The sequence below is a fragment of the Atractosteus spatula genome, chromosome 25 (genome assembly GCF_055471065.1).
Source record: "Atractosteus spatula isolate fAtrSpa1 chromosome 25, fAtrSpa1.hap1, whole genome shotgun sequence".
Lineage (NCBI taxonomy): Eukaryota > Metazoa > Chordata > Actinopteri > Semionotiformes > Lepisosteidae > Atractosteus > Atractosteus spatula.
Window position 1 is genome coordinate 6,104,725 of NC_142730.1, and position 26,303 is coordinate 6,131,027.

Genomic DNA, 26,303 nt, shown 5'->3' on the forward strand with positions numbered 1-26,303 from the left:
CCCTGCCCCTATTTTTCATTAATCTATATCGGACAAAAAAAAAACCCAACAGATTCAGTTCACGGCAAAAAAAGCACGTTTTTATTTCAAATCTGAGAACTGAAGAGACCAGATCACTGAAACGCTGTAGAAACAAGCAGAGTATCACAAGAGAAGAAGGCCTTTCTGTGACAGATATATACAGTTACATACAGGTATAATTAAGAGACACAATAGTCTTTTAAAAGATGGTAACCATTATAAAAAACAAAACAAAAGTGTACAAACGGTAAAGATCACATTTCCAGTTCTTTGACCAGAACCATAGAGCAATGTAAAAGCAGCAAGAGGTTAATTAATTACAATATTAATTATTAGAACAGGATTTACGGGATGATGCAAAGTCACAAAAGTTAAAAACATCGTCCTTCTGAGCCCTTTAATTGTGTACAACACACCTTCGGGACAGCTGCCAGCTCCGTCAATATCAACAGCATGTAGAGACCGAACTACAACAGCAAACAGCAGATACAGAAAAGCTGAGTTTGTTCAATAAGCTTCAGTCGGTTTAATGGAATGAGCTCGTGGTTCTGACCCGGAGAAAGCAGAATCCGGGCCACGGTGGATCGCATCATCGCACACGTCGGAGACATCAGGAATCAGCCCTTCTCCAGTACCACCTCCCAAACACAAAGCTGAAGGCTGGGCTGTCAGTAGTGAACGAGGATAGGAGCGGTTTAATTACGCTCGGGAAGGGAGTGAAAGACCTGGTTTCAGAAGGGGCCAGGCCAGCCCTGTTGTCTCTGGCTGAACGCGCAGGTTTATAGTCATTAGCTGACCAGCTCAACAGCTTGACGTCTCTGGTTTTAGCCTGCCCTTCACTCAAACCTTCAACAGAGCATGAAGAAAACTGCAGAGTCCAGGCCAATTAAATTGCACAGTCAATTAAAAGCCCTAAGAGCTAAAGAAGAACAGAAGACAAGGAGATTCAACAATCAGGGGCATTTAAGGCTCCTATTGGACAGCAGTCTGTTCCACTCCAGGATTTAGTGTTCCCAGGGCACGGCCGTCCGATCCACTCCTGGTTTTTTTTTCCATTGGTCAGACCCACAATGCACAACAGTCAGATCTACACCAGGTACTAGTGTTTTGAGCCAGATCCACTCCAGGTTTTACAGTGCTTTCAGTCAGGCTCCTGGTACACAAGAGTCAGATCCACTCCAGGTTATACCACCAGCTGCAAGGCTCTGAGTGACAGTGGGGTGGATCAGACTGCTGCTCAATGGGAGTCCAGCTGTCATGCATGTGTTCTGTTCAAGACTCATTTGTTTTCCCTGTCAAAACTCAAAGGCCAACAGCCTGTTGCACACCTAATGCAGGCTAGTCTTTCTAAGACCCTAGCTGTACATTTCCAAGCCCCAGACCCTTTAGTGTTTGTGCATGCTCGGCCTTGTGCTTGGAGTTGTGCTCTGTACAGAGTCCCTGCGCGAGTCAGGGCCCACTCGGGACGAGACGGCTTTAAGAGGAGCAGCAGTGTCCTGTTGGGGATGGGGGGGGGGGTTGGAGGCGTCAAGCCTTTCGTGTATCTGCATAATCATCGTCGCCAAAGCTTCTGTAAACAAAGAGGAAAATCTGCAAGACCAGCTGCCAGTCTGGAGAACCTAAAAAAAAACCTCATTCGATTCTCATCGTCTTCATCCCGAGAGAGACGGACGAGTCTCCGGCCAAGGACGAACCCTGAACCCCGAACCCCCAGATCAGCTTCGAGCTGCACCGGGAGACATCCCGCCAAGCCCCAGCTTATCCTCACTGCGGGTAAGTATTAGTAGTATAAATCTAGCCCAAACCATTCTGGTGCAGCTTTCAATTAGTATCTTAATTAGTCTCGAAGATGAAGGTGATCGTTAGCCCCTGCCCGAAGAGAATACTCTGTAAATGGGGGGGGGGGGGGGGACGCTTGGTCACTGCCCCTGGATTTCACAGCACCCAGGACACACAATTAGTGAACTAGCTCAATAAACAGATTCTGAAGTCTTTGCCCCTCTGGCTATAAGAACAGCCCTCCAGCAGGGAGAGAGCGCCACCTACGGGCCTCTCAGGCCCATGCCAGGCTGAATGAAAGGGGTCCTGTTTTGCCCGCGTGCCGGTGCCTGTTCCTCTCAGTGCCACGATCACACCAGTCCCAGCGCCGAGAGAACGAGAGAAACCGGACCTAGAGCCTAAAACACACAACGCCCCGGCCTCCGCCCCAGTTCCCAATCCCTGTCCTGGGGCCCCGCGCCCGGCTCTCTCTCTACCTCCCGGGAATCCCAGACTGAAGCAGCCGGCCAGCTGGCAGGAGACGCCGCCGCAGGCTGTCCGTCCGCTCGAAGGGCAGAGGGCTGCTCAAGCCCCTTGAGCTGGACGACCCTGCGTGTTCAGGAACTGGGGAAAGTAGGAGGTGCGCGAGACCAGGCTGAGGTCCGTTTAACGTTTGATATTTTAACTGAGCACGCAGGCGGATCAGGAGCCCGTGTGGGAACCCCGGAGCAGGACTGGGAATGCGGCGCTCCCCTCTTCCTGCGGGTTCCTGAAGGGTGGGAGACGCGTCCTCAGTAGGGCAGGTGGTCTTCTACAGCTCCGGCCCGGCGACTGCGAACACCTGACCCGATGACCCTCTGAAGCTCACCCACGCACATTTTAATATACATGCATGCACTCAGCCACAGAAAGAGACCCCCCCATTCCCCTGCACTGAGGGCGCTACATTCATCGACAACAGCGGTAAGAATCTCTCTGAAAGTCCTCGTCTTCCACCAAGGCACAGAGGGCCTCCTCTCGGCTGCAACCTCCCTTTGCACGATGCTTCCACCCCTTCTCCTGCACACATTAAAACTCGTGGGGGGGGGGGGGCAGTACTGTACATTAGCATACGCTTGTGTGGGCACAGGACACAGGCACCTCCCCAGCGCTGCGTGTGTGCACTTTACATACAGAACCCACTCTCCCCAAATCATTCAGCAGAAACCCTGAGCTCTGAGAGAGCTTTACAGGAGCCCCAGTCTCACTGTGATCTGTGTCTCTGTTACAGATAGATACACAGCCCTTATAGAGTCAGGATATTAATCTCCCTGCCAGTCTGGGACAGACAGAGAGCTGTAAAGGAGCCCCAGTCTCTCTGTGATCTGTGACAGATTTAAGCTCCTGCCCCTTACAAATTAGGGATATTCATACACTGTATTCCATCAAGACTGGAAATCGTGACCTAGCTGGGCACAGAGGAGGAAGGCACTCGTCACGTCGAAGGAAACAACGCCCACCCCCCCTTCCCAAAACCAGCCAACCCGACCCCTTCCACAGCACCTGTAGTGTAAATAACAGCCTCCTGCCAGAGCATCTGCATCAGGCCCTGCAGGACTGGTCAACCACAACTCTTCCACCACACTGGGTCGGGCTTCTGCGCTGCGGGACCATTAATGACCTGATCTCCAGCCCTCGGGCCACTGGAGGGTGAAGGAAGCGGTCCCATAATTCAGCAGACTGTTGGGAAGGCCCTGGCTGTCTGCCCGAACTGCACCACATCTGTGCATCTGAGTGAGTGTGTGAGCACGTGTCTGAGCGGGCTGCGGGGCACGGAGGTGGACAGGCTGGACTCGGAGGCACAGCTGGGCACACGGACAGAGGGACTGGAGGCTGAAGAGTGGGCAGAGAGAAGCAGGCCCAGTCACGCCCCTGCTCCGGAGCGAGGAGGAGGAGGAGGAGGAGGGGGGAGGGCCCAGGCCGGTCCTTCGTGTCCGAACGTGATCCATACTCCCCGCCAGCGGGCGGCTCCGGGCTTTGCTTCAGAGAATAAAAACGTGTTTAAAAACAGAGGGTTCCAGCCAGAGCTCTGCTCCTGGCCCAGCCAGCAGAGGCCTGGGTGTGTCTGGAGAGAGTGTTGCGGGCCAGAGAGGGGGGGTCGTTCCCCAAGTTCCCGCCAAGATCCGAGGAAAAGAGACCCACAGAGAGCAACCAGACCACTTTACTGACAGTTCCCGGTGTCCGGAAGGGAGGGAGCCGGTGTCCGCGCCGCTGGGATTCCCGGAGACATTCCTGGAGAGCCAGGGAGCGGGGCAGGTTTCAGGGAGGCAGGGGGGACCCCCGCGCCCCCCCCTGGTCGATGCAGAGCAGGCTCTTAGAGGCGTTCTGGGTGACGGGCGGGAGCAGCAGATCCCGGATCGGAATTCCCTCTCCCGGCCTCCCCCAGCTGCGCCAGGCTGTCCCATCACCACCCAGCCCGAACACGCGCCGCCTCGTGCCCCCCTCCTCGCTCCCCGCCCCGCCCCCCGAACAGCACATGGCCTCCTCTCCCGCCGCCAGCTCCCGTCGCCCCCCGCCTCCTCCTCTTCCTTCAGCGCCTCCTTCCAGGAATCTCCGGCCTCCGGGCGCGGCCCCCTGGCTCACTGCTGGGACACAGAGGGTGAAAGTCGGACCCTCGGCGAGGAGGGAGCTGTGTGCGGGGGGCTGGCGGGGCCGGAGGACACACTTACGAAACAGATGTTGGTCTCGGGGACGATGTCCCTCAGAGAGATGGCGTCCTCGCTGCCCGGGAGCTGATCCAGCGGCGCCTCCTCTTCCAAACTGCCCGGCAGGGACGGACAGGGCGAGACACAGGGAGGAGAGAGGGGGGAGTCAGTTTGACAGGGCCCAGCCAGTCCAGTCTGTCCCTCTCAGTGTGCGTCTCTGTCCCCCAGTCAGCCAGTCCAGTCTGTCCCTCTCAGTGTGCGTCTCTGTCCCCCAGTCAGCCAGTCCAGTCTGTCCCTCTCAGTGTGCGTCTCTGTCCCCCAGTCAGCCAGTCCAGTCTGTCCCTCTCAGCGTGCGTCTCTGTCCCCCAGTCAGTCTGTCCCTCTCAGTGTGTCTCTGTCCCCCAGTCAGTCAGGCAGGCTGTCCCTCTCAGTGTGTCTCTGTCCCCCAGTCAGCCAGTCCAGTCTGTCCCTCTCAGTGTGTGTCTCTGTCCCCCAGTCAGTCAGGCAGGCTGTCCCTCTCAGTGTGTCTCTGTCCCCCAGTCAGTCAGGCAGGCTGTCCCTCTCAGTGTGTCTCTGTCCCCCAGTCAGTCAGGCAGGCTGTCCCTCTCAGTGTGTGTCTCTGTCCCCCAGTCGGGCAGTCTGTCCCTCTCAGTGTGTCTCTGTCCCCCAGTCAGGCAGTCCAGTCTGTCCCTCTCAGTGCGTCTCTGTCCCCCAGTCAGTCAGTCCAGTCTGTCCCTCTCAGTGCGTCTCTGTCCCCCAGTCAGTCAGGCAGTCTGTCCCTCTCAGTGTGTCTCTGTCCCCCAGTCAGTCAGGCAGTCTGTCCCTCTCAGTGTCTCTGTCCCCAGTGTTACCTGGCCTGAGTGTTGGGTGAGCCACTGTCCTGCTCTGTGCTGGCAGGCTTGTGCACCTCCACACCTACCGACCTGCAGCGAGAGGGAGGCGTCAGAGAGAGAGGAGCGAGGGGGAGAGAGAGAGAGGGAGGACGACGAGCTCTTGCCTGCGAAGGGGAGAGTGCTGCCCGGCGCTGCCCAGCGACGAGGTCGACAGGGTCGTTTCCACGGAGTCGCTGACGGCCTCATCCAGGGGAGGGGTCCTCGGGAGGAGGTCAGGGCGGCCTGACTGCATGCCTGCGGAGGAGGAGACAAACAGCAGATCAGACCCCAGCTGCGAAGCAGGCCTGCCAGCGGACCCCCCGGCACACTCCTCCGCTCTCACCGGTCTCGCCGTCGGCCTCGGCGCTGCTGTGGTGGAGGTGCGAGTGATAGACCAGCCGGGGCTCTAGGTGGGGGTTCTGGTGCTGGTGGGGGGCCGTGCCCCCCGTGATCGTCCGTCGCATGCCCCCCTGGCCCCCCCCGCGGCTCTTCTTGGAGGGTGAGGGCTTCACTGAGGGAGAAGACAAGAGCAGGTGAGACCAGATCTGTACCCCCCTCACACATCCCTTAACCATGCTCCACAACTCCATACGCACCCCCATACCCACCCACAGACACCCACCTCCACACACACACCCATACCCACTCCCCCCTCCACACACACATACCCACTCCCCCCTCCACACACACACCCCCATACCCACCCACAATCATACCCCCTCCCCCCCACACACACACACATCCACAATCATACCCACTCACAGAAACCCCCCTCCACACACACATACCCATCCACAATCATACCCACTCACAGAAACCCACCCCCACACATACCTGCCCACACACACCCATACCCACCCCCACACCCCCCCCTGACCGGGCCAGGCTCTCTTACATGGGATCTTCTTGAAGACTGTGTTGCACATGAACTTCTGGAACCTCTCTGCGTAGAAGCCCGGCCTGTGAACCGACACCGTGTCCTGAGAGAGACAGACCAGGGTTAGGGCTGACCCACGGGCTGGGCCGCACTGGACCAGACAAGACTGGGCACCGCAGGGCGGGATCGGGCCCGGAAAAGCGCGGAGTCTCTCACCCCGTCGTGGACGAGCGCCTTCCAGGAGTGCTCCAGCTTCTTGACGAACCTGCGGGACGGGAGACGATGGGGTCAGGCGTGGGGCGGACAGGGGGCCCAGGCCCCTAGACCCCCAGACCCTCTGACCTTCTGCTCCGCAGCTTACCTGTAGGACTGCAGGATGTCGATGATGCCGATGTAGATCAGCAGCCTCTCTCCCTTGGCGTTCCGCGCCGGGATCCCTCCCATCCTGCGTCAACAACACGACGGGCGACAAGTCAGCCAGCAGCGGGAAGGGTATCGATCGCGATGCCGGTACTGTCGACCGGTCAGCACTGATATCCACTCGGCCCGCTGACCGTCTCCGCTGTGCCCCTGATACTTTACTGCGAGACGGATAACAGCACCCACACTCTCTGTTCTTTGTAACGCTACTGAGTTCTGATTGACAGGCACAGTATAACCTTATTATCGGAACGATATCCCACTACATGGCAGCAGTGCGGCCCGGCAGTCAGGGCTGTGGACTGGTTGCTGGAGCCCAGTTAATAACAGGGAACTACTACACTCAGCTGTCCACCTGGGTAAGCCAAAGAAAAAAGAAAACAGGCAGACACGCTGGCGTCTCCCATCAGGAGAGCGATCAGGGCTGACAGTGACGAGGCTCTGGGAGTGCACTGTGCACTGACTCGCATCAGGAGAGCGATCGGGGCTGACAGTGACGAGGCTGTGGGACTGCACTGTGCACTGACTCGCATCAGGAGAGCGATCGGGGCTGATATTGACGAGGCTGTGGGACTGCACTGTGCACTGACTCGCATCAGGAGAGCGATCGGGGCTGACAGTGACGAGACTGTGGGAGTGCACTGTGCACTGACTCGCATCAGGAGAGCGATCGGGGCTGATATTGACGAGGCTGTGGGACTGTATCGTGTCACTGACTCGCATCAGGAGAGCGATCAGGGCTGACAGTGACAAGGCTGTGGGACTGCACTGACTCGCATCAGGAGAGCGATCAGGGCTGATATTGATGAGACTGTGGGACTGCACTGACTTGCATCAGGAGAGCGATCGGGGCTGATATTGATGAGACTGTGGGACTGCACTGACTCGCATCAGGAGAGCGATCGGGGCTGACAGTGACGAGACTGTGGGACTGCACTGACTCGCATCAGGAGAGCGATCGGGGCTGATATTGACGAGGCTGTGGGACTGCACTGTGCACTGACTCGCATCAGGAGAGCGATCGGGGCTGACAGTGACGAGGCTGTGGGACTGTATCGTGTCACTGACTCGCATCAGGAGAGCGATCGGGGCTGATATTGACGAGGCTGTGGGAGTGCACTGTGCACTGACTCGCATCAGGAGAGCGATCGGGGCTGACAGTGACGAGGCTGTGGGACTGCACTGTGCACTGACTCGCATCAGGAGAGCGATCGGGGATGACAGTGATCACGGTGTTGTGCCACAGCCTGCCCTGGTTACTGGCCCCTATCCACCACGATAATGAAAAGGATTCTGCACTCACTGGTCATCCGTCTCCACCGTGCCCTTACCGCGGGCCTCCCCCTGGATGGACTCCATGGCGGTGGAGTACAAGGCCTTCTGCCCGCCAGGCCGGCGCTGGTCAGGGGTCACGGCCCCCTCCGCACTCCACTCCAGGTTTCGCTCGCGCTGGGCCTGCTCCAGGTTGTGCACTCCCACCAGCAGACTGTAATCCATGATCTTGAAGCTCTGCAGCAGCTGCAGAGAGAGGAGAGCGAGCGGTCACTGTAGGGACATGGTGGGGACAGAGAGCGAGCGGTCACTGTAGGGACACGGTGGGGACAGAGAGCGAGCGAGCGGTCACTGTAGGGACACGGTGGGGACAGAGAGCGAGCGAGCGGTCACTGTAGGGACACGGTGGGGACAGAGAGCAAGCGGTCACTGCAGGGACACGGTGGGGACAGAGAGCAAGCGGTCACTGCAGGGACACGGTGGGGACAGAGAGCAAGCGGTCACTGTAGGGACACGGTGGGGACAGAGAGCGAGCGGTCACTGTAGGGACACGGTGGGGACAGAGAGCGAGCGGTCACTGTAGGGACACGGTGGGGACAGAGAGCGAGCGGTCACTGTAGGGACACGGTGGGGACAGAGAGCGAGCGAGCGGTCACTGTAGGGACACGGTGGGGACAGAGAGCGAGCGGTCACTGTAGGGACACGGTGGGGACAGAGAGCGAGCGGTCACTGTAGGGACACGGTGGGGACAGAGAGCGAGCGAGCGGTCACTGTAGGGACACGGTGGGGACAGAGAGCGAGCGGTCACTGCAGGGACACGGTGGGGACAGAGAGCAAGCGGTCACTGCAGGGACACGGTGGGGACAGAGAGCAAGCGGTCACTGTAGGGACACGGTGGGGACAGAGAGCGAGCGAGCGGTCACTGTAGGGACACGGTAGGGACAGAGAGCGAGCGAGCGGTCACTGTAGGGACACGGTGGGGACAGAGAGCGAGCGAGCGGTCACTGTAGGGACACGGTGGGGACAGAGAGCAAGCGGTCACTGTAGGGACACGGTGGGGACAGAGAGCAAGCGGTCACTGTGAAAGGACAAGGAGCTAGGCTGAGGGACGGGGCCTCACCAGGCAGTCCCTCTGGATAGTCTTGCTCAGGGCGCTGTACATGTCGGGCTCCAGGAAGAGCCCGTCCGGGATGTCCTGGATGAAGTCCAGGTCCTTGAAGGTGGGCAGCCTCTTCTCCCGCTCCTTGGCGGAGGCGCGGCGCTTGTAGGTGGAGCCCTTCAGGTCGTACTTGAGGTGCATGCGCACGGCGCACGGGAGGAGGTTGTTCATCACCACGATCCGGATGTTCTTCCCTCCAGCCTGGACACAGTACAGCCCGTAGAACTTTGGCAGCAGGGTCCGCTTGTTCTGGTTCAGGTTCTACAAGAAACAAGACATTAACACTGCACTGAGAGAGAGGGGTTCATACAGACACACTGACTGGACACTCCAGTACATTAACACTGCACTGAGAGAGAGGGGTTAATACAGACACACTGACTGACTGGACACTCCAGTACATTAACACTGCACTGAGAGAGAGGGGTTAATACAGACACCCTGACTGGACACTCCAGTACATTAACACTGCACTGAGAGAGAGGGGTTCATACAGACACACTGACTGACTGGACACTCCAGTACATTAACACTGCACTGAGAGAGAGGGGTTAATACAGACACACTGACTGGACACTCCAGTACATTAACACTGCACTGAGAGAGAGGGGTTCATACAGACACACTGACTGGACACTCCAGTACATTAACACTGCACTGAGAGAGAGGGGTTCATACAGACACACTGACTGGACACTCCAGTACATTAACACTGCACTGAGAGAGGGGTTCATACAGACACACTGACTGGACACTCCAGTACATTAACACTGCACTGAGAGAGAGAGGGGTTAATACAGACACACTGACTGGACACTCCAGTACATTAACACTGCACTGAGAGAGGGGTTCATACAGACACACTGACTGGACACTCCAGTACATTAACACTGCACTGAGAGAGAGAGGGGTTAATACAGACACACTGACTGGACACTCCAGTACATTAACACTGCACTGAGAGAGAGAGGGGTTAATACAGACACACTGACTGGACACTCCAGTACATTAACACTGCACTGAGAGAGAGAGGGGTTAATACAGACACACTGACTGGACACTCCAGTACATTAACACTGCACTGAGAGAGAGAGGGGTTAATACAGACACACTGACTGGACACTCCAGTACATTAACACTGCACTGAGAGAGAGAGGGGTTAATACAGACACACTGACTGACTGGACACTCCAGTACATTAACACTGCACTGAGAGAGAGAGGGGTTAATACAGACACACTGACTGACTGGACACTCCAGTACATTAACACTGCACTGAGAGAGAGAGGGGTTAATACAGACACACTGACTGACTGGACACTCCAGTACATTAACACTGCACTGAGAGAGAGGGGTTCATACAGACACACTGACTGGACACTCCAGTACATTAACACTGCACTGAGAGAGAGGGGTTCATACAGACACACTGACTGGACACTCCAGTACATTAACACTGCACTGAGAGAGGGGTTCATACAGACACACTGACTGACTGGACACTCCAGTACATGAACACTGCACTGAGAGAGAGGGGTTCATACAGACACACTGACTGGACACTCCAGTACATTAACACTGCACTGAGAGAGAGAGAGGGGTTCATACAGACACACTGACTGGACACTCCAGTACATTAACACTGCACTGAGAGAGAGGGGTTAATACAGACACACTGACTGGACACTCCAGTACATTAACACTGCACTGAGAGAGAGGGGTTAATACAGACACACTGACTGGACACTCCAGTACATTAACACTGCACTGAGAGAGAGGGGTTCATACAGACACACTGACTGACTGGACACTCCAGTACATGAACACTGCACTGAGAGAGAGGGGTTCATACAGACACACTGACTGGACACTCCAGTACATTAACACTGCACTGAGAGAGAGGGGTTCATACAGACACACTGACTGGACACTCCAGTACATTAACACTGCACTGAGAGAGAGGGGTTCATACAGACACACTGACTGGACACTCCAGTACATTAACACTGCACTGAGAGAGAGGGGTTCATACAGACACACTGACTGGACACTCCAGTACATTAACACTGCACTGAGAGAGAGGGGTTAATACAGACACACTGACTGGACACTCCAGTACATTAACACTGCACTGAGAGAGAGGGGTTCATACAGACACACTGACTGGACACTCCAGTACATTAACACTGCACTGAGAGAGAGGGGTTAATACAGACACACTGACTGGACACTCCAGTACATTAACACTGCACTGAGAGAGAGAGGGGTTAATACAGACACACTGACTGACTGGACACTCCAGTACATAAACACTGCACTGAGAGAGAGGGGTTCATACAGACACACTGACTGGACACTCCAGTACATTAACACTGCACTGAGAGAGAGGGGTTCATACAGACACACTGACTGGACACTCCAGTACATTAACACTGCACTGAGAGAGAGGGGTTCATACAGACACACTGACTGGACACTCCAGTACACACTGTATGTGTGTAATCCAGACACAGTATTAACAGCAGGAAGCAGGAGAGGGAGACAGAGACATAGCTCCATGGACAGAGAAACGAGCGATGAGTCAGCCAGCCTCACCATGAAGTATCCAGGCAGGAGCTTCTGCAAGAACTCGGCCTCCTTGTGCTGGACAGTCTTGATGATGAACTCGTCATCGCTGGAGACGTAGAACAGAGATCCGCTCGCACCCGAGTTCGAGAGCTCAATCAGGGGCTCGTTGCACAGGGAGTACTGCAATCCAATGAACGGCCATGAGAACAACAACCAAGCAGCGATGGGGTAAGAGGCAGGGGGCAGGTCAGCCAGCGTCCCCCGGACTCACCAGGTAGTCGTCAGGCCGGATGCCGAAGAGCTCCCGGAAATAGCGGAAGGCGATGGGGGCGTAGGTCTTGAAGCGAAAGTCACTGTAGTGATGGGCTGGGGTGAGGTTACTGCCCTCGCTGAGGGAGAGAGAGGGGTTCATACAGACACACTGACTGGACACTCCAGTACATTAACACTGCACTGAGAGAGAGAGGGGTTAATACAGACACACTGACTGGACACTCCAGTACATTAACACTGCACTGAGAGAGAGGGGTTAATACAGACACACTGACTGGACACTCCAGTACATTAACACTGCACTGAGAGAGAGAGAGGGGTTCATACAGACACACTGACTGGACACTCCAGTACATTAACACTGCACTGAGAGAGAGGGGTTAATACAGACACACTGACTGGACACTCCAGTACATTAACACTGCACTGAGAGAGAGGGGTTCATACAGACACACTGACTGGACACTCCAGTACATTAACACTGCACTGAGAGAGAGAGGTTAATACAGACACACTGACTGGACACTCCAGTACATTAACACTGCACTGAGAGAGAGAGGGGTTAATACAGACACACTGACTGGACACTCCAGTACATTAACACTGCACTGAGAGAGAGGGGTTAATACAGACACACTGACTGGACACTCCAGTACATTAACACTGCACTGAGAGAGAGAGGGGTTAATACAGACACACTGACTGGACACTCCAGTACATTAACACTGCACTGAGAGAGAGGGGTTCATACAGACACACTGACTGGACACTCCAGTACATTAACACTGCACTGAGAGAGAGGGGGGTTAACACAGACACACTGACTGACTGGACACTCCAGTACATTAACACTGCACTGAGAGAGAGAGGGGTTCATACAGACACACTGACTGGACACTCCAGTACATTAACACTGCACTGAGAGAGAGGGGTTCATACAGACACACTGACTGGACACTCCAGTACATTAACACTGCACTGAGAGAGAGGGGTTCATACAGACACACTGACTGGACACTCCAGTACATTAACACTGCACTGAGAGAGAGGGGTTCATACAGACACACTGACTGGACACTCCAGTACATTAACACTGCACTGAGAGAGAGGGGTTCATACAGACACACTGACTGGACACTCCAGTACATTAACACTGCACTGAGAGAGAGGGGTTAACACAGACACACTGACTGACTGGACACTCCAGTACATTAACACTGCACTGAGAGAGAGAGGGGTTCATACAGACACACTGACTGGACACTCCAGTACATTAACACTGCACTGAGAGAGAGGGGTTCATACAGACACACTGACTGGACACTCCAGTACATTAACACTGCACTGAGAGAGAGGGGTTCATACAGACACACTGACTGGACACTCCAGTACATTAACACTGCACTGAGAGAGAGGGGTTAATACAGACACACTGACTGGACACTCCAGTACATTAACACTGCACTGAGAGAGAGGGGTTAATACAGACACACTGACTGACTGGACACTCCAGTACATTAACACTGCACTGAGAGAGAGGGGTTCATACAGACACACTGACTGGACACTCCAGTACATTAACACTGCACTGAGAGAGAGGGGTTAATACAGACACACTGACTGGACACTCCAGTACATTAACACTGCACTGAGAGAGAGGGGTTCATACAGACACACTGACTGGACACTCCAGTACATTAACACTGCACTGAGAGAGAGGGGTTCATACAGACACACTGACTGGACACTCCAGTACATTAACACTGCACTGAGAGAGGGGGGTTAATACAGACACCCTGACTGACTGGACACTCCAGTACATTAACACTGCACTGAGAGAGAGAGGGGTTAATACAGACACACTGACCGGACACTCCAGTACATTAACACTGCACTGAGAGAGAGGGGTTCATACAGACACACTGACTGGACACTCCAGTACATTAACACTGCACTGAGAGAGAGAGGGGTTAATACAGACACACTGACTGGACACTCCAGTACATTAACACTGCACTGAGAGAGAGGGGTTCATACAGACACACTGACTGGACACTCCAGTACATTAACACTGCACTGAGAGAGAGGGGTTCATACAGACACACTGACTGACTGGACACTCCAGTACATTAACACTGCACTGAGAGAGGGGGGTTAATACAGACACCCTGACTGGACACTCCAGTACATTAACACTGCACTGAGAGAGGGGTTCATACACACACACTGACTGACTGGACACTCCAGTACATTAACACTGCACTGAGAGAGAGAGGGGTTAATACAGACACACTGACTGGACACTCCAGTACATTAACACTGCACTGAGAGAGAGGGGTTCATACAGACACACTGACTGGACACTCCAGTACATTAACACTGCACTGAGAGAGAGGGGTTCATACAGACACACTGACTGGACACTCCAGTACATTAACACTGCACTGAGAGAGAGGGGTTCATACAGACACACTGACTGGACACTCCAGTACATTAACACTGCACTGAGAGAGAGGGGTTCATACAGACACACTGACTGGACACTCCAGTACATTAACACTGCACTGAGAGAGAGGGGTTCATACACACACACTGACTGGACACTCCAGTACATTAACACTGCACTGAGAGAGAGAGGGGTTCATACAGACACACTGACTGGACACTCCAGTACATTAACACTGCACTGAGAGAGAGAGGGGTTAATACAGACACACTGACTGACTGGACACTCCAGTACATTAACACTGCACTGAGAGAGAGGGGTTCATACAGACACACTGACTGGACACTCCAGTACATTAACACTGCACTGAGAGAGAGAGGGGTTAATACAGACACACTGACTGGACACTCCAGTACATTAACACTGCACTGAGAGAGAGAGGGGTTAATACAGACACACTGACTGACTGGACACTCCAGTACATTAACACTGCACTGAGAGAGAGAGGGGTTAACACAGACACACTGACTGGACACTCCAGTACATTAACACTGCACTGAGAGAGAGGGGTTCATACAGACACACTGACTGGACACTCCAGTACATTAACACTGCACTGAGAGAGAGGGGTTCATACAGACACACTGACTGGACACTCCAGTACATTAACACTGCACTGAGAGAGGGGGGTTAATACAGACACCCTGACTGGACACTCCAGTACATTAACACTGCACTGAGAGAGAGGGGTTCATACAGACACACTGACTGGACACTCCAGTACATTAACACTGCACTGAGAGAGAGGGGTTCATACAGACACACTGACTGGACACTCCAGTACATTAACACTGCACTGAGAGAGAGGGGTTAATACAGACACACTTACTGACTGGACACTCCAGTACATTAACACTGCACTGAGAGAGAGAGGGGTTAATACAGACACACTGACTGACTGGACACTCCAGTACATTAACACTGCACTGAGAGAGAGGGGTTCATACAGACACACTGACTGGACACTCCAGTACATTAACACTGCACTGAGAGAGAGGGGTTCATACAGACACACTGACTGGACACTCCAGTACATTAACACTGCACTGAGAGAGAGGGGTTCATACAGACACACTGACTGACTGGACACTCCAGTACATTAACACTGCACTGAGAGAGAGAGGGGTTCATACAGACACACTGACTGACTGGACACTCCAGTACATTAACACTGCACTGAGAGAGGGGTTCATACAGACACACTGACTGGACACTCCAGTACATTAACACTGCACTGAGAGAGGGGTTCATACAGACACACTGACTGGACACTCCAGTACATTAACACTGCACTGAGAGAGAGGGGTTCATACAGACACACTGACTGGACACTCCAGTACATTAACACTGCACTGAGAGAGAGAGGGGTTAATACAGACACACTGACTGGACACTCCAGTACATTAACACTGCACTGAGAGAGAGAGGGGTTAATACAGACACACTGACTGACTGGACACTCCAGTACATTAACACTGCACTGAGAGAGAGAGGGGTTAACACAGACACACTGACTGACTGGACACTCCAGTACATTAACACTGCACTGAGAGAGAGGGGTTCATACAGACACACTGACTGGACACTCCAGTACATTAACACTGCACTGAGAGAGAGGGGTTCATACAGACACACTGACTGGACACTCCAGTACATTAACACTGCACTGAGAGAGGGGGGTTAATACAGACACCCTGACTGGACACTCCAGTACATTAACACTGCACTGAGAGAGAGGGGTTCATACAGACACACTGACTGGACACTCCAGTACATTAACACTGCACTGAGAGAGAGGGGTTCATACAGACACACTGACTGGACACTCCAGTACATTAACACTGCACTGAGAGAGAGGGGTTAATACAGACACACTTACTGACTGGACACTCCAGTACATTAACACTGCACTGAGAGAGAGAGGGGTTAATACAGACACACTGACTGACTGGACACTCCAGTACATTAACACTGCACTGAGAGAGAGGGGTTCATACAGACACACTGACTGGACACTCCAGTACATTAACACTGCACTGAGAGAGAGGGGTTCATACAGACACACTGACTGGACACTCCAGTACATTAACACTGCACTGAGAGAGAGGGGTTCATACAGACACACTGACTGGACACTCCAGTACATTAACACTGCACTGAGAGAGAGGGGTTCATACAGACACACTGACTGACTGGACACTCCAGTACATTAACACTGCACTGAGAGAGAGGGGTTCATACAGACACACTGACTGACTGGACACTCCAGTACATTAACACTGCACTGAGAGAGAGAGGGGTTCATACAGACACACTGACTGACTGGACACTCCAGTACATTAACACTGCACTGAGAGAGGGGTTCATACAGACACACTGACTGGACACTCCAGTACATTAACACTGCACTGAGAGAGGGGTTCATACAGACACACTGACTGGACACTCCAGTACATTAACACTGCACTGAGAGAGAGGGGTTCATACAGACACACTGACTGGACACTCCAGTACATTAACACTGCACTGAGAGAGAGAGGGGTTAATACAGACACACTGACTGGACACTCCAGTACATTAACACTGCACTGAGAGAGAGGGGTTAATACAGACACACTGACTGACTGGACACTCCAGTACATTAACACTGCACTGAGAGAGAGGGGTTAATACAGACACACTGACTGGACACTCCAGTACATTAACACTGCACTGAGAGAGAGGGGTTAATACAGACACACTGACTGGACACTCCAGTACATTAACACTGCACTGAGAGAGGGGTTCATACAGACACACTGACTGGACACTCCAGTACATTAACACTGCACTGAGAGAGAGGGGTTCATACAGACACACTGACTGACTGGACACTCCAGTACATTAACACTGCACTGAGAGAGAGGGGGGTTAACACAGACACACTGACTGGACACTCCAGTACATGAACACTGCACTGAGAGAGAGGGGGGTTAATACAGACACACTGACTGGACACTCCAGTACATTAACACTGCACTGAGAGAGAGGGGTTCATACAGACACACTGACTGGACACTCCAGTACATGAACACTGCACTGAGAGAGAGGGGGGTTAACACAGACACACTGACTGGACACTCCAGGACATCAGCACAGCTCGAGAGGGCCAGACAAACCCGGGGAAGAAGATGCTCTCCACCACCACGAAGTCCTGCATCAGCACGTCCCTCTCGGCCTTCTGGCTCAGGCTGCCCACCGTGTGCGTGATGCCCAGCTGGATCGCCCCCTTCAGGGCGGAGGAGGTGGTCTGCAGGGGACGAGGGGGAAAGAAGGAGCCGTCAGCCAGCGGAGCCGACGGAACCGCGTCTGGGCTGGGGGGAGAGCGCGGAGAGGCAGGGCTGCACCCCGAGAACGGACCTCAGTGAGCTCAAGCCAGTCCGGTCCAGCGAGTAGTGGACCATGCAGACCAGCAACCCCAGCAGAGTGAGAGGGCTTGTCCAGCCTGACACTGGGCCCACCACTGTTGTACAAGCCCCTACCCCCCCCCCCCCCCCCCCCAACAAGGGAGGCTGACCTCTGACCTTTTTGTATGTGGTCTCCCCCGTAGGGTCCACCCCCCTGTGTCCGATCTTCTTCAACGTCTGGGAACTGGGCATCCCCGAGGAGCCAGGGACCTGGGAGAGGAAGAGGAGGGAGGAGGGTGGGAAGAGAGGTATTCCAAGGGAGAAAAGAGAGAGAAAGAGAGGAAGAGTCACCATGCTGCCGGTATCCACAGAGAGGGTTAACAGGTAGTGATGGAGGCTTTCAGCCCAGCCGACCAGCTTCGGAATTCATTAACTGACCCCAGGCCAAGTTATCAGCTTCACCAACAAAGAGCAGCTTGTTCCAGACTCCAACAACCCTTCGAGTAAAGAAGCGCCTCCTGTTATCAGTTTAAAATGCGCTTCCCCCTCATTCCCACTTGAGCCCTCTGGTTTATTCTGAAGAGACCCCCTGTGCAGAATTCCTCAGTGCCTCTTTGAAAACCTGAATCAAGTCCCATCCTAATCTTCTCAGTCCGAGACTAATGAGATTGATGTCTTTCAGGCTGTAAATGAAGAACAGTCCCTTTAGGGCCCGTGTGGTCTAATGTGTTATGAAAATACTACAACAGATGCCAAGTATGGACACCTGGGAGAGACAGGAGACAGCACACTGTATCTCTCACTCTTCCAGGTGAGCACACACAGGTATGGACACCTGGGAGAGACAGGACACAGCACATTGTATCTCTTACTGCTCCAGGTGAGCACACACAGGTCTGGACACCCGGGAGAGACAGGACACACCACACTGTATCTCTCACAGCTCCAGGTGAGCACACACAGGTCTGGACACTCGGGAGAGACAGGACACAGCACACTATCTCTCACTGCTCCAGGTGAGCACACACAGGTCTGGACACCCGGGAGAGACAGGATACAGCACACGGTGTCTCTCACTGCTCCAGGTGAGCACACACAGGTCTGGACACCCGGGAGAGACAGGACACAGCACACTGTATCTCTCACTGCTCCAGGTGAGCACACACAGGTCTGGACACCCCGGAGAGACAGGACACAGCACACTGTATCTCTCACTCTTCCAGGTGAGCACACAGGTCTGGACACCCGGGAGAGACAGGACACAGCACACGGTGTCTCTCACTGCTCCAGGTGAGCACACACAGGTCTGGACACCCGGGAGAGACAGGACACAGCACACTGTATCTCTCACAGCTCCAGGTGAGCACACACAGGTCTGGACAGCTGGGCTGCTATGTCAGGTACTGCGTGTGGCAAGACCGGACCCTGACTCACCTCCGAAGCCGTCATCTTCCGGGAGCCGGTGGACCCTGGAGACAGAAAGAGAGACGGACGGGATTTAGCATATCGAATAGAGCCGCACCCATGCAGGGGAGACGTGAGCAGGAAGGAGCGGCTCACAGGCTGGGCCTGTCGGACCAGCTGTTCCAGACCAAACCAGGGCGCCTGGCAACCGTGACCAGCCCCACGGTCCCCGTCGCCAAGACGCCGTGCTCTCCGGGGGGGGAAGGACATCCACTCCAGAGCGCCCAGAGGAAACCCACACAAACCACATGAGAACGTGCAAACTCCACACAGACAGCACCCCAGGTCAGGAATTCAGCCCAGGGGCCAGCGTCCCCTGGGGTCAGCAAACCTGCTCCCCACACAGTGTCCTCCGGGGTCAGCAAACCTGCTCCCCACACAGCGTCCCCTGGGGTCAGCAAACCCACATGGAGCAGTGTGCAGGCAGGGTTCGCTCTCTTCCTCCGTGAGTGGACGGCCGTGCACAATCGCACCCACGCTCTCGCCCAGAGACGAAACTCGAGCACCACCTCACGCCCCACTGCAACCCCAAACATGCCAGACTGCTGGGGAGCAGACCGTCCTCAGGCCAGGAGACCAGGGAGTCCAGCTCCCAGTCTCTCCCCCCGCCCAGGCTCAGAACGGCCCTCAGCATGCAAACAGTCTGAGAAATCAACTGCATAATGAGACTGTTCATACAAACAGAGCTAAACAGCAAACTGACTGCAAGGAACTTAAACAGGACCAGTGATCTCTGGACTGTAGGGTTACAGTGTGACCCAGACTGGACCGGTGATCTCTGGACTGTAGGGTTACAATGTGACCCAGACTGGACCAGTGATCTCTGGACTGTAGGGTTACAGTGTGACCCGGCCCAGACTGGACCAGTGATCTCTGGACTGTAGGGTTACAGTGTGACCCAGACTGGACCGGTGATCTCTGGACTGTAGGGTTACAGTGTGACCCAGACTGGACCGGTGATCTCTGGACTGTAGGGTTACAATGTGACCCAGACTGGACCAGTGATCTCTGGACTGTAGGGTTACAGTGTGACCTGGCCCAGACTGGACCGGTGATCTCTGGACTGTAGGGTTACAGCGTGACCCGGCCCAGACTGGACCGGTGATCTCTGGACTGTAGGGTTACAGTGTGACCCAGCCCAGACTGGACCAGTGATCTCTGGACTGTAGGGTTACAGTGTGACCCAGACTGGACCGGTGATCTCTGGACTGTAGAGTTACAGTGTGACCCAGACTGGACCGGTGATCTCTGGACTGTAGGGTTACAGTGTGACCCAGACTGGACCAGCGATCTCTGGACTGTAGGGTTACAGTATGATGCAGTAGCGCCCTTCAATCTCCAGAAGGAACCTCACAGGGGTGCAAACAGGGACCAGCGAGGTCATCCTGCTCTGGTGCTGGAAGACCGCGCCACAGAAGGGGGCGGAGATGGCATTTTAACAAACCCACGCTCACTCCGAGGCTCAGGACACAAAGACGACTACGAGAGCACAGAGCCCTCGGCCTGCTCGAGCAACGGACAGGCCAGCGGGTGGCTGAGGCTCCTGCACGAGCGTGTTAAAGCACATTCCCTCGCTCTGCTCTACTCCAGCTAGTGCCCGTGCCCGTGCACACACACACACACCCAGCATGCTGCGCTCCTCCATGCCAGTACCTCTCTGAAGGTGCAGCCTTCTCCAGAACTGAGTCCTGAGATCTGCAGGAGAAGACATGACTGTTACAGCCCTGTCAGGTCCGCTGACAGACCCCCGTCCTCCTGGATCCAGCCTGCTAATGCCCGGTTTACTGTAGTAACTGGCGACAGCTCCAGCACTCCTCCGGGATATTTTTACCCATCTGTCGGGCCAGACAGACAGACTTCACCAGACAACTCTGTCGGCCAGGTCCCGGTTTAACGGGCAGAGCCTACACAGGTCTGCAGAAATAAACATTCCCAGATACAGCTGGGTATAAATAGCCCCGCAGCTCCGCATCAACACTCCAGCAGCACATGAGGGAGGCTCCAGCGAAGGCGCGTACTGCCCTGACCGGCAGATCAAACACACACACACAGGGGTGCACCCAGACAACACCACCAAACCTGGACTGGATCACCAGCAGCCCAGCGGAGAATTCCACCCCCCACAGAGGCAAGCCCAGACGGGCTGGCAGCTCAGAGCAGCACCCTCACTGCAGTGGGACAGCAGTACTGCACACCCCTCCCTCCATCCCCTCCATCACCCAGGCACTCCCATCTCCCCCTCTGACCCCTCTGCCTGTTTCTGGGTCCCAGTGCAGGATGAGCCCCTACTCCCCAGAGACCCGGCTGGGGTCCCAGTGCAGGATGAGCCCCTACACCCCAGAGACCCGGCTGGGGTCCCAGTGCAGGATGAGCCCCTACACCCCAGAGACCCGGCTGGGGTCCCAGTGCAGGATGAGCCCCAACACCCCAGAGATCACAGCCAGGGTCCCAGTCACCAGGGCAGCATGAAGCAACACATGTGAGCTAATAGGGCTCCAGGACACAGGAGCAGAGGAACCACCCAGCACACTGAACCAGATCAACCAGACACACTGCCTCCCTCTCCGGCTCACTGCGCCGTAGCCTGGAGACCGATACTCCTGGATAACCTCGGGATGTGAGGAAACTAGACCGGCATGCTACTCCCACACTGCAGGCGCTCATCTCCAATTTGACTTCTGTTCCCAATCCAAATTTCCCCCTGGCCTGTACCAGTCATGGCCTCCTAATAACCCCCATCTCTGAACTGGCTTCATCACTCTGCTCTCCTCCCCACTGAGAGCTGGTGTGTGGGGAGCGGACTGGCGCATCATCCAGGTGGGGCTGCACACTGGTGCTGGTGGAGGGGATCCCCATTACCTGTACAGCGCTGTGAAGTGGAGTGTCCAGGAAAAGCGCTGTGTAAGTATGTTATTATTAATACTCTGCCTCACAGGCAGGGGCAGCGCCTGCACAAATTCCAGCCACATGACTCGACCGCCTGGTGAAGCCATTAGCCGAGCTGGAGCTTGGAAAACGTTCCTTTTCTTCTACACCCCACCACCTCCAAACCTGAGGAATCTGCTCAGCTCCAGCTGTCCTCACTGACCCCTACCGCCTGCTTCCCAGCCACATGGCCTGAGAACACGAGGGCGGATTCAGACAACAGCCCCTTTGCTAGTTAAGCAGCTAATCCCAGGATCTCACCCCCCCCCCCAGATTCTGGAAAGCAGCCGGGGCCTCGGCTTTGGCAACATGGCTGTCCAAGTGCTTGTTCCACCCTCCCGCCACCCGTAGCGTAAAGCAGTGCCTCCTGTCCTGGCTGGTGGATCTTAACCAGCTGTCTCTGGAGAGAAGCTAGGGTGGCAGCTTCAACAGCATGGTTGGGCAGCCTGTTCCACACTCCCACCACCCTTTGTGCAAAGAAAGCTCAGCGAGCAGGAGCATCCTGGTGTTCTCTCCAAACTGGGCTGAGGTGCCTCCAAACTCAACACGACTTGAGCACAACAGAAGAGCAACATCCAACAGTCAAAGAAGCCTCTTTTATACAGAGTTCAAGTGTCATTCTAGACACTGGGAGTTTTCTCATTCAGGAGTCAGTAACAGTCGGGAGTGAAGTACCCAGCCTGAGGGCTACTGTGTGAGCTTTCTCAACTTACTGTGTAGCTGGGGGCCGCCTTTTACACAGGGGAGCCTAGTAAACTACAGTAAAACCTGGATTACTGTTACCAAACAGCTGTGCATTAGCGACCTGAGTGACAACACTATCAAAACCCGACAGGATCAGACCACTGCAGTGTGGTCAGCTGGCTGAAAACACCAGAAAACCTGGGGTGAACCTAACCACTGTGCACTGGGAATCTGACTGAGCACACAGTAAAACCTGGAGTGGATCGCATCACTTTGCACGTCTGACTGAGCACACGGTAAAACCCGGAACGGATCCCACTAGTCCTGTGCGCTGACAGTCTGATGGACAAGACTATAAAAATTCAGAGTGGAGTCCGACATCTCTGGTAACACAGTAAAACCCTGTTTTGTGAAACGGAAAAAAAAAGATACTGAGGTTCGCAAGCCAAAATACCGTGCACCCCCAACCCTTAAACTAACAAAGGAATAGAAAAGGTTCCTCTCTCCTCTCTTTAAAACCCAATACTGTAGTGAAACCCTCAAAATGGGGTTGGAGCATCGACTGCCAAATTATTAGGAGGCTCTTGCGGTCTGTCCGAGTCTTAGTGGAAAATTCCTGCGTCTCTCCGTCTGCGGTTCTCTCACGACACAACAGGAGGCACCTATAACCCCTCTTCGGTTAACTTTCGTCATGTTATTGACCTTAAATGTGCGTTTTAATGGAAGATTTGTTTACAAAGCGGTGTTTGGTAACAGAGGAGGGAAAAAAAACGTTACCGCATCAGCAACGTCGGATTCGGTTTAACTCGTCCGACGCGGTGGCGGACCAACACGAACCTCCCAAAACACAAAGTATAACCCAGGCCTCGCAGGCCCCTTTACGGTATACGCATTTCCGCAGGTTTAGATATCCTTCGATTTATTTGTTCACGTTCATTTTACCTGTGGGAGCCGAGGAGCCCGATGTGACGGGAGCCGCCGCCGCCGCCGCCGTCGCCATTTTGCGCCCTCGGGAGGGGGGGGGGCCCGATGCCTCGAGGTTTCCTAGTCACTTGACCCCGCCGAGGCCGCTCCCGGTCCGGCCGCTCCTGGCAGTGTCTCCCGCTTCTCTCTGCCGTTTCCCTCCGGTCTCCTCCCTCTCTCTCTCGCTGGACCGGGTAAACAACAAGGCGGGCGCCGGTGTGCGCGTCTGTGGGCGTCTGTCTCTCGAAGGAGGGAGGGAGAAGAAGGAAAAAAAACAAAGGTCCCCAGTAACACTTCGCTCCTTCGGCTCCGACTTCTCGGGATAAAAAAAAAACCTCTTCCGGAATCCGTAGACAGATTATCAATAGCGACGATTTTTAACTACCCCATCCCCCCCAGCAGAGCAAGAAAACAAAACACACAAAAACACAGTCCCAACTCCCTCCTCCGCAAGTCTCTCGCACCTTCTGGACACGCTGCCGCTCCCACCAACGCGGGGAGCTCTCCCCACGCAAAATAATGATAATGTCGTCGTTCTTTCTACTGTTATGATTATGGTCCTGCCCCGATCTCCTTCAGATCGGCTCGGTCGGAGCTGTGAAAAGCCGCCAGGAGTGTGTCGATGCCGTTTGTGCTCAGCGACACAAAGCAACCAACGCACATGGGCGCCACCGCCGGCGACTGCGGATCAATCACCGGATCGATAACCGATCGGGATCGGCTTGTAGCCGAGAGACACTGAGCCAGGACTCAGCCCGGCCGCTCTTTATGTATAAACGTAAGCCCCCGACGGTGCGAGGGCTCGTCTCCCTCAGTTAGAGACCAGCGCCAGTGTCTGCACTCCTTCCCGGAGACAAAACAAAATGCAGGCGGAAGAGAGGTGGTGGTAGGGGGGGGTGGGATCGATTTTAATACAAAAATTGTTTTCTGCGTTTTTCTTCGAGCTTCTTTTCTTCCCCAAGCATCACAGCTCTTGTGTTTCACCAGGGCATCCTCGTCCGCTTCCTTCTCCTCCTCATTATCACCACCATCATCTTCATCATCATCGCCATCAGCTGTTTCTCCGCGGAGAGGCGAGGGCTCCCACGACGCGAGCCGCTCTGCGCAGGCGCACGGGGCGGGGTGACGTCAGGGGGGCAGAGCGGAACAGGAAAGCAAACACCACGTGCTGTGTGCTGTTCAGGAACAACGGTGCTTGAAATGCGGGGGGCGGGTATTTGTAATCTCATCGTTTATTGTTCTGGTTGTTTGTCTGGAGCGGGGCTTGCGTGCTGTCTCATCTCTTGCTCTCTGTATGTACACCTTTAATTAATTAATTGCTTACACTTATATAGCGCTTTTCTGGACATGCCACTCAAAGCGCTTTACAGGTAATGGGGACTCCCCTCCACCACCACCAATGTGCAGCATCCACCTGGATGGTGGTGGTGGAACCTTTGGCAATACATATCTGTCAGCTCATAGAAACCACAGTAGGCAGCAGGGTGACTCACAGGTTGCCATTGCTGCCTGGCTACTCTGGGGTCCTGTCTGTGTGGAGTTTGCATGTTCTCCCTCAGTTTGTATGGGTTTCTTACCACAGTCCAAACTCGCACTGGAAAATTAAATGGCTTCTGGGAAAATGGGCTGGACTACTGACTGGCTGTTATGTAAAACCTGGACTGGATCAGACTGCTGTGCACTGGATTACTGACTGCCTGTTATGTAAAACCTGGACTGGATCAGACTGCTGTGCACTGGATTACTGACTGGCTGTTATGTAAAACCTGGACTGGATCAGACTGCTGTGCACTGGATTACTGACTGGCTGTTATGTAAAACCTGGACTGGATCAGACTGCTGTGCACTGGGGTCTTGGTCTGTCACGCTGGCCTGCAGTTCTAAAAATATTTCTCTAAAAAAGGAAAGCATCCAGTAAAAAGAAAGGAGAACTAGAAAGACAACAACAGAATAAATTACCCTTAGCGAGTTTTTATCTGACAGCTGCTCTCCTGAAGCCGCAGAAAGCCGTGTTTCCTGAAGATAGCGGTTGGCAGGGTGGAGATACAGAGGCGCCGTTTCTCACCAGCAGCCCAGCGGAGAATTCTACCCCCCACAGAGGCAAGCCCAGACGGGCTGGCAGCTCAGAGCAGCACCCTCACTGCAGTGGGACAGCAGTACTGCACACCCCTCCCTCCATCACCCAGGCGCTCCCATCTCCCCCTCTGTCCGCCTGTTTCTGGGTCCCAGTGCAGGATGAGCCTCCGCACCCCAGAGATCACAGCTGGGGTCCCAGTACAGGATGAGCCCCTACACCCCAGAGATCACAGCCAGGGTCGCAGTCCAGGATGAGCCCCTACACCCCAGAGATCACAGCCAGGGTCGCAGTCCAGGATGAGCCCCTACACCCCAGAGATCACAGCCAGGGTCGCAGTCCAGGATGAGCCCCTACACCCCAGAGATCACAGCTGGGGTCGCAGTCTAGGATGAGC

The 26,303-nt window shown here is 54.6% G+C and overlaps 1 protein-coding gene across 3 annotated transcripts; it reads right to left on the reverse strand.

Moving 5' to 3' along the window:
- Window positions 1–58: 58 nt before the first annotated feature.
- Window positions 59–24,928, reverse strand: pip5k1aa (phosphatidylinositol-4-phosphate 5-kinase, type I, alpha, a). 3 transcript variants are annotated; one of them, XM_088904967.1, is made up of 16 exons: window positions 23,812–24,928; window positions 19,231–19,265; window positions 17,974–18,066; window positions 17,569–17,699; window positions 11,903–12,020; window positions 11,659–11,811; window positions 9,025–9,324; window positions 7,936–8,150; window positions 6,574–6,657; window positions 6,429–6,477; window positions 6,231–6,315; window positions 5,679–5,846; window positions 5,461–5,590; window positions 5,315–5,386; window positions 4,488–4,578; window positions 59–4,400 (listed from the first exon to the last, which is right to left on the reverse strand). In XM_088904967.1, the coding sequence occupies exons 1-16, from the start codon at window positions 23,867–23,869 to the stop codon at window positions 4,398–4,400; spliced, it is 1,785 nt and encodes a 594-aa protein (XP_088761093.1). In that variant the 5' UTR covers window positions 23,870–24,928; the 3' UTR covers window positions 59–4,397. The 3 variants fall into 3 exon arrangements, with proteins under 3 accessions (XP_088761093.1, XP_088761091.1, XP_088761092.1); XM_088904965.1 differs by having other exon boundaries at window positions 4,283–4,403; window positions 23,812–24,897; XM_088904966.1 differs by lacking the exon at window positions 23,812–24,928 and adding an exon at window positions 20,914–21,010 and having other exon boundaries at window positions 4,283–4,403.
- Window positions 24,929–26,303: the final 1,375 nt, after the last annotated feature.

Excerpts from the sequence above, each read along its gene's own strand:
- pip5k1aa (XM_088904965.1), bottom strand. The coding sequence starts at position 23,869 with ATGGCGACGGCGGCGGCGGCGGCGGCTCCCGTCACATCGGGCTCCTCG. Across the intron at positions 6,478-6,573 it reads GACATCCTGCAGTCCTACAG|GTTCGTCAAGAAGCTGGAGC; the intron begins GTAAGCTGCGGA and ends CCCGTCCCGCAG. Across the intron at positions 6,316-6,428 it reads AGGCGCTCGTCCACGACGGG|GACACGGTGTCGGTTCACAG; the intron begins GTGAGAGACTCC and ends TGTCTCTCTCAG.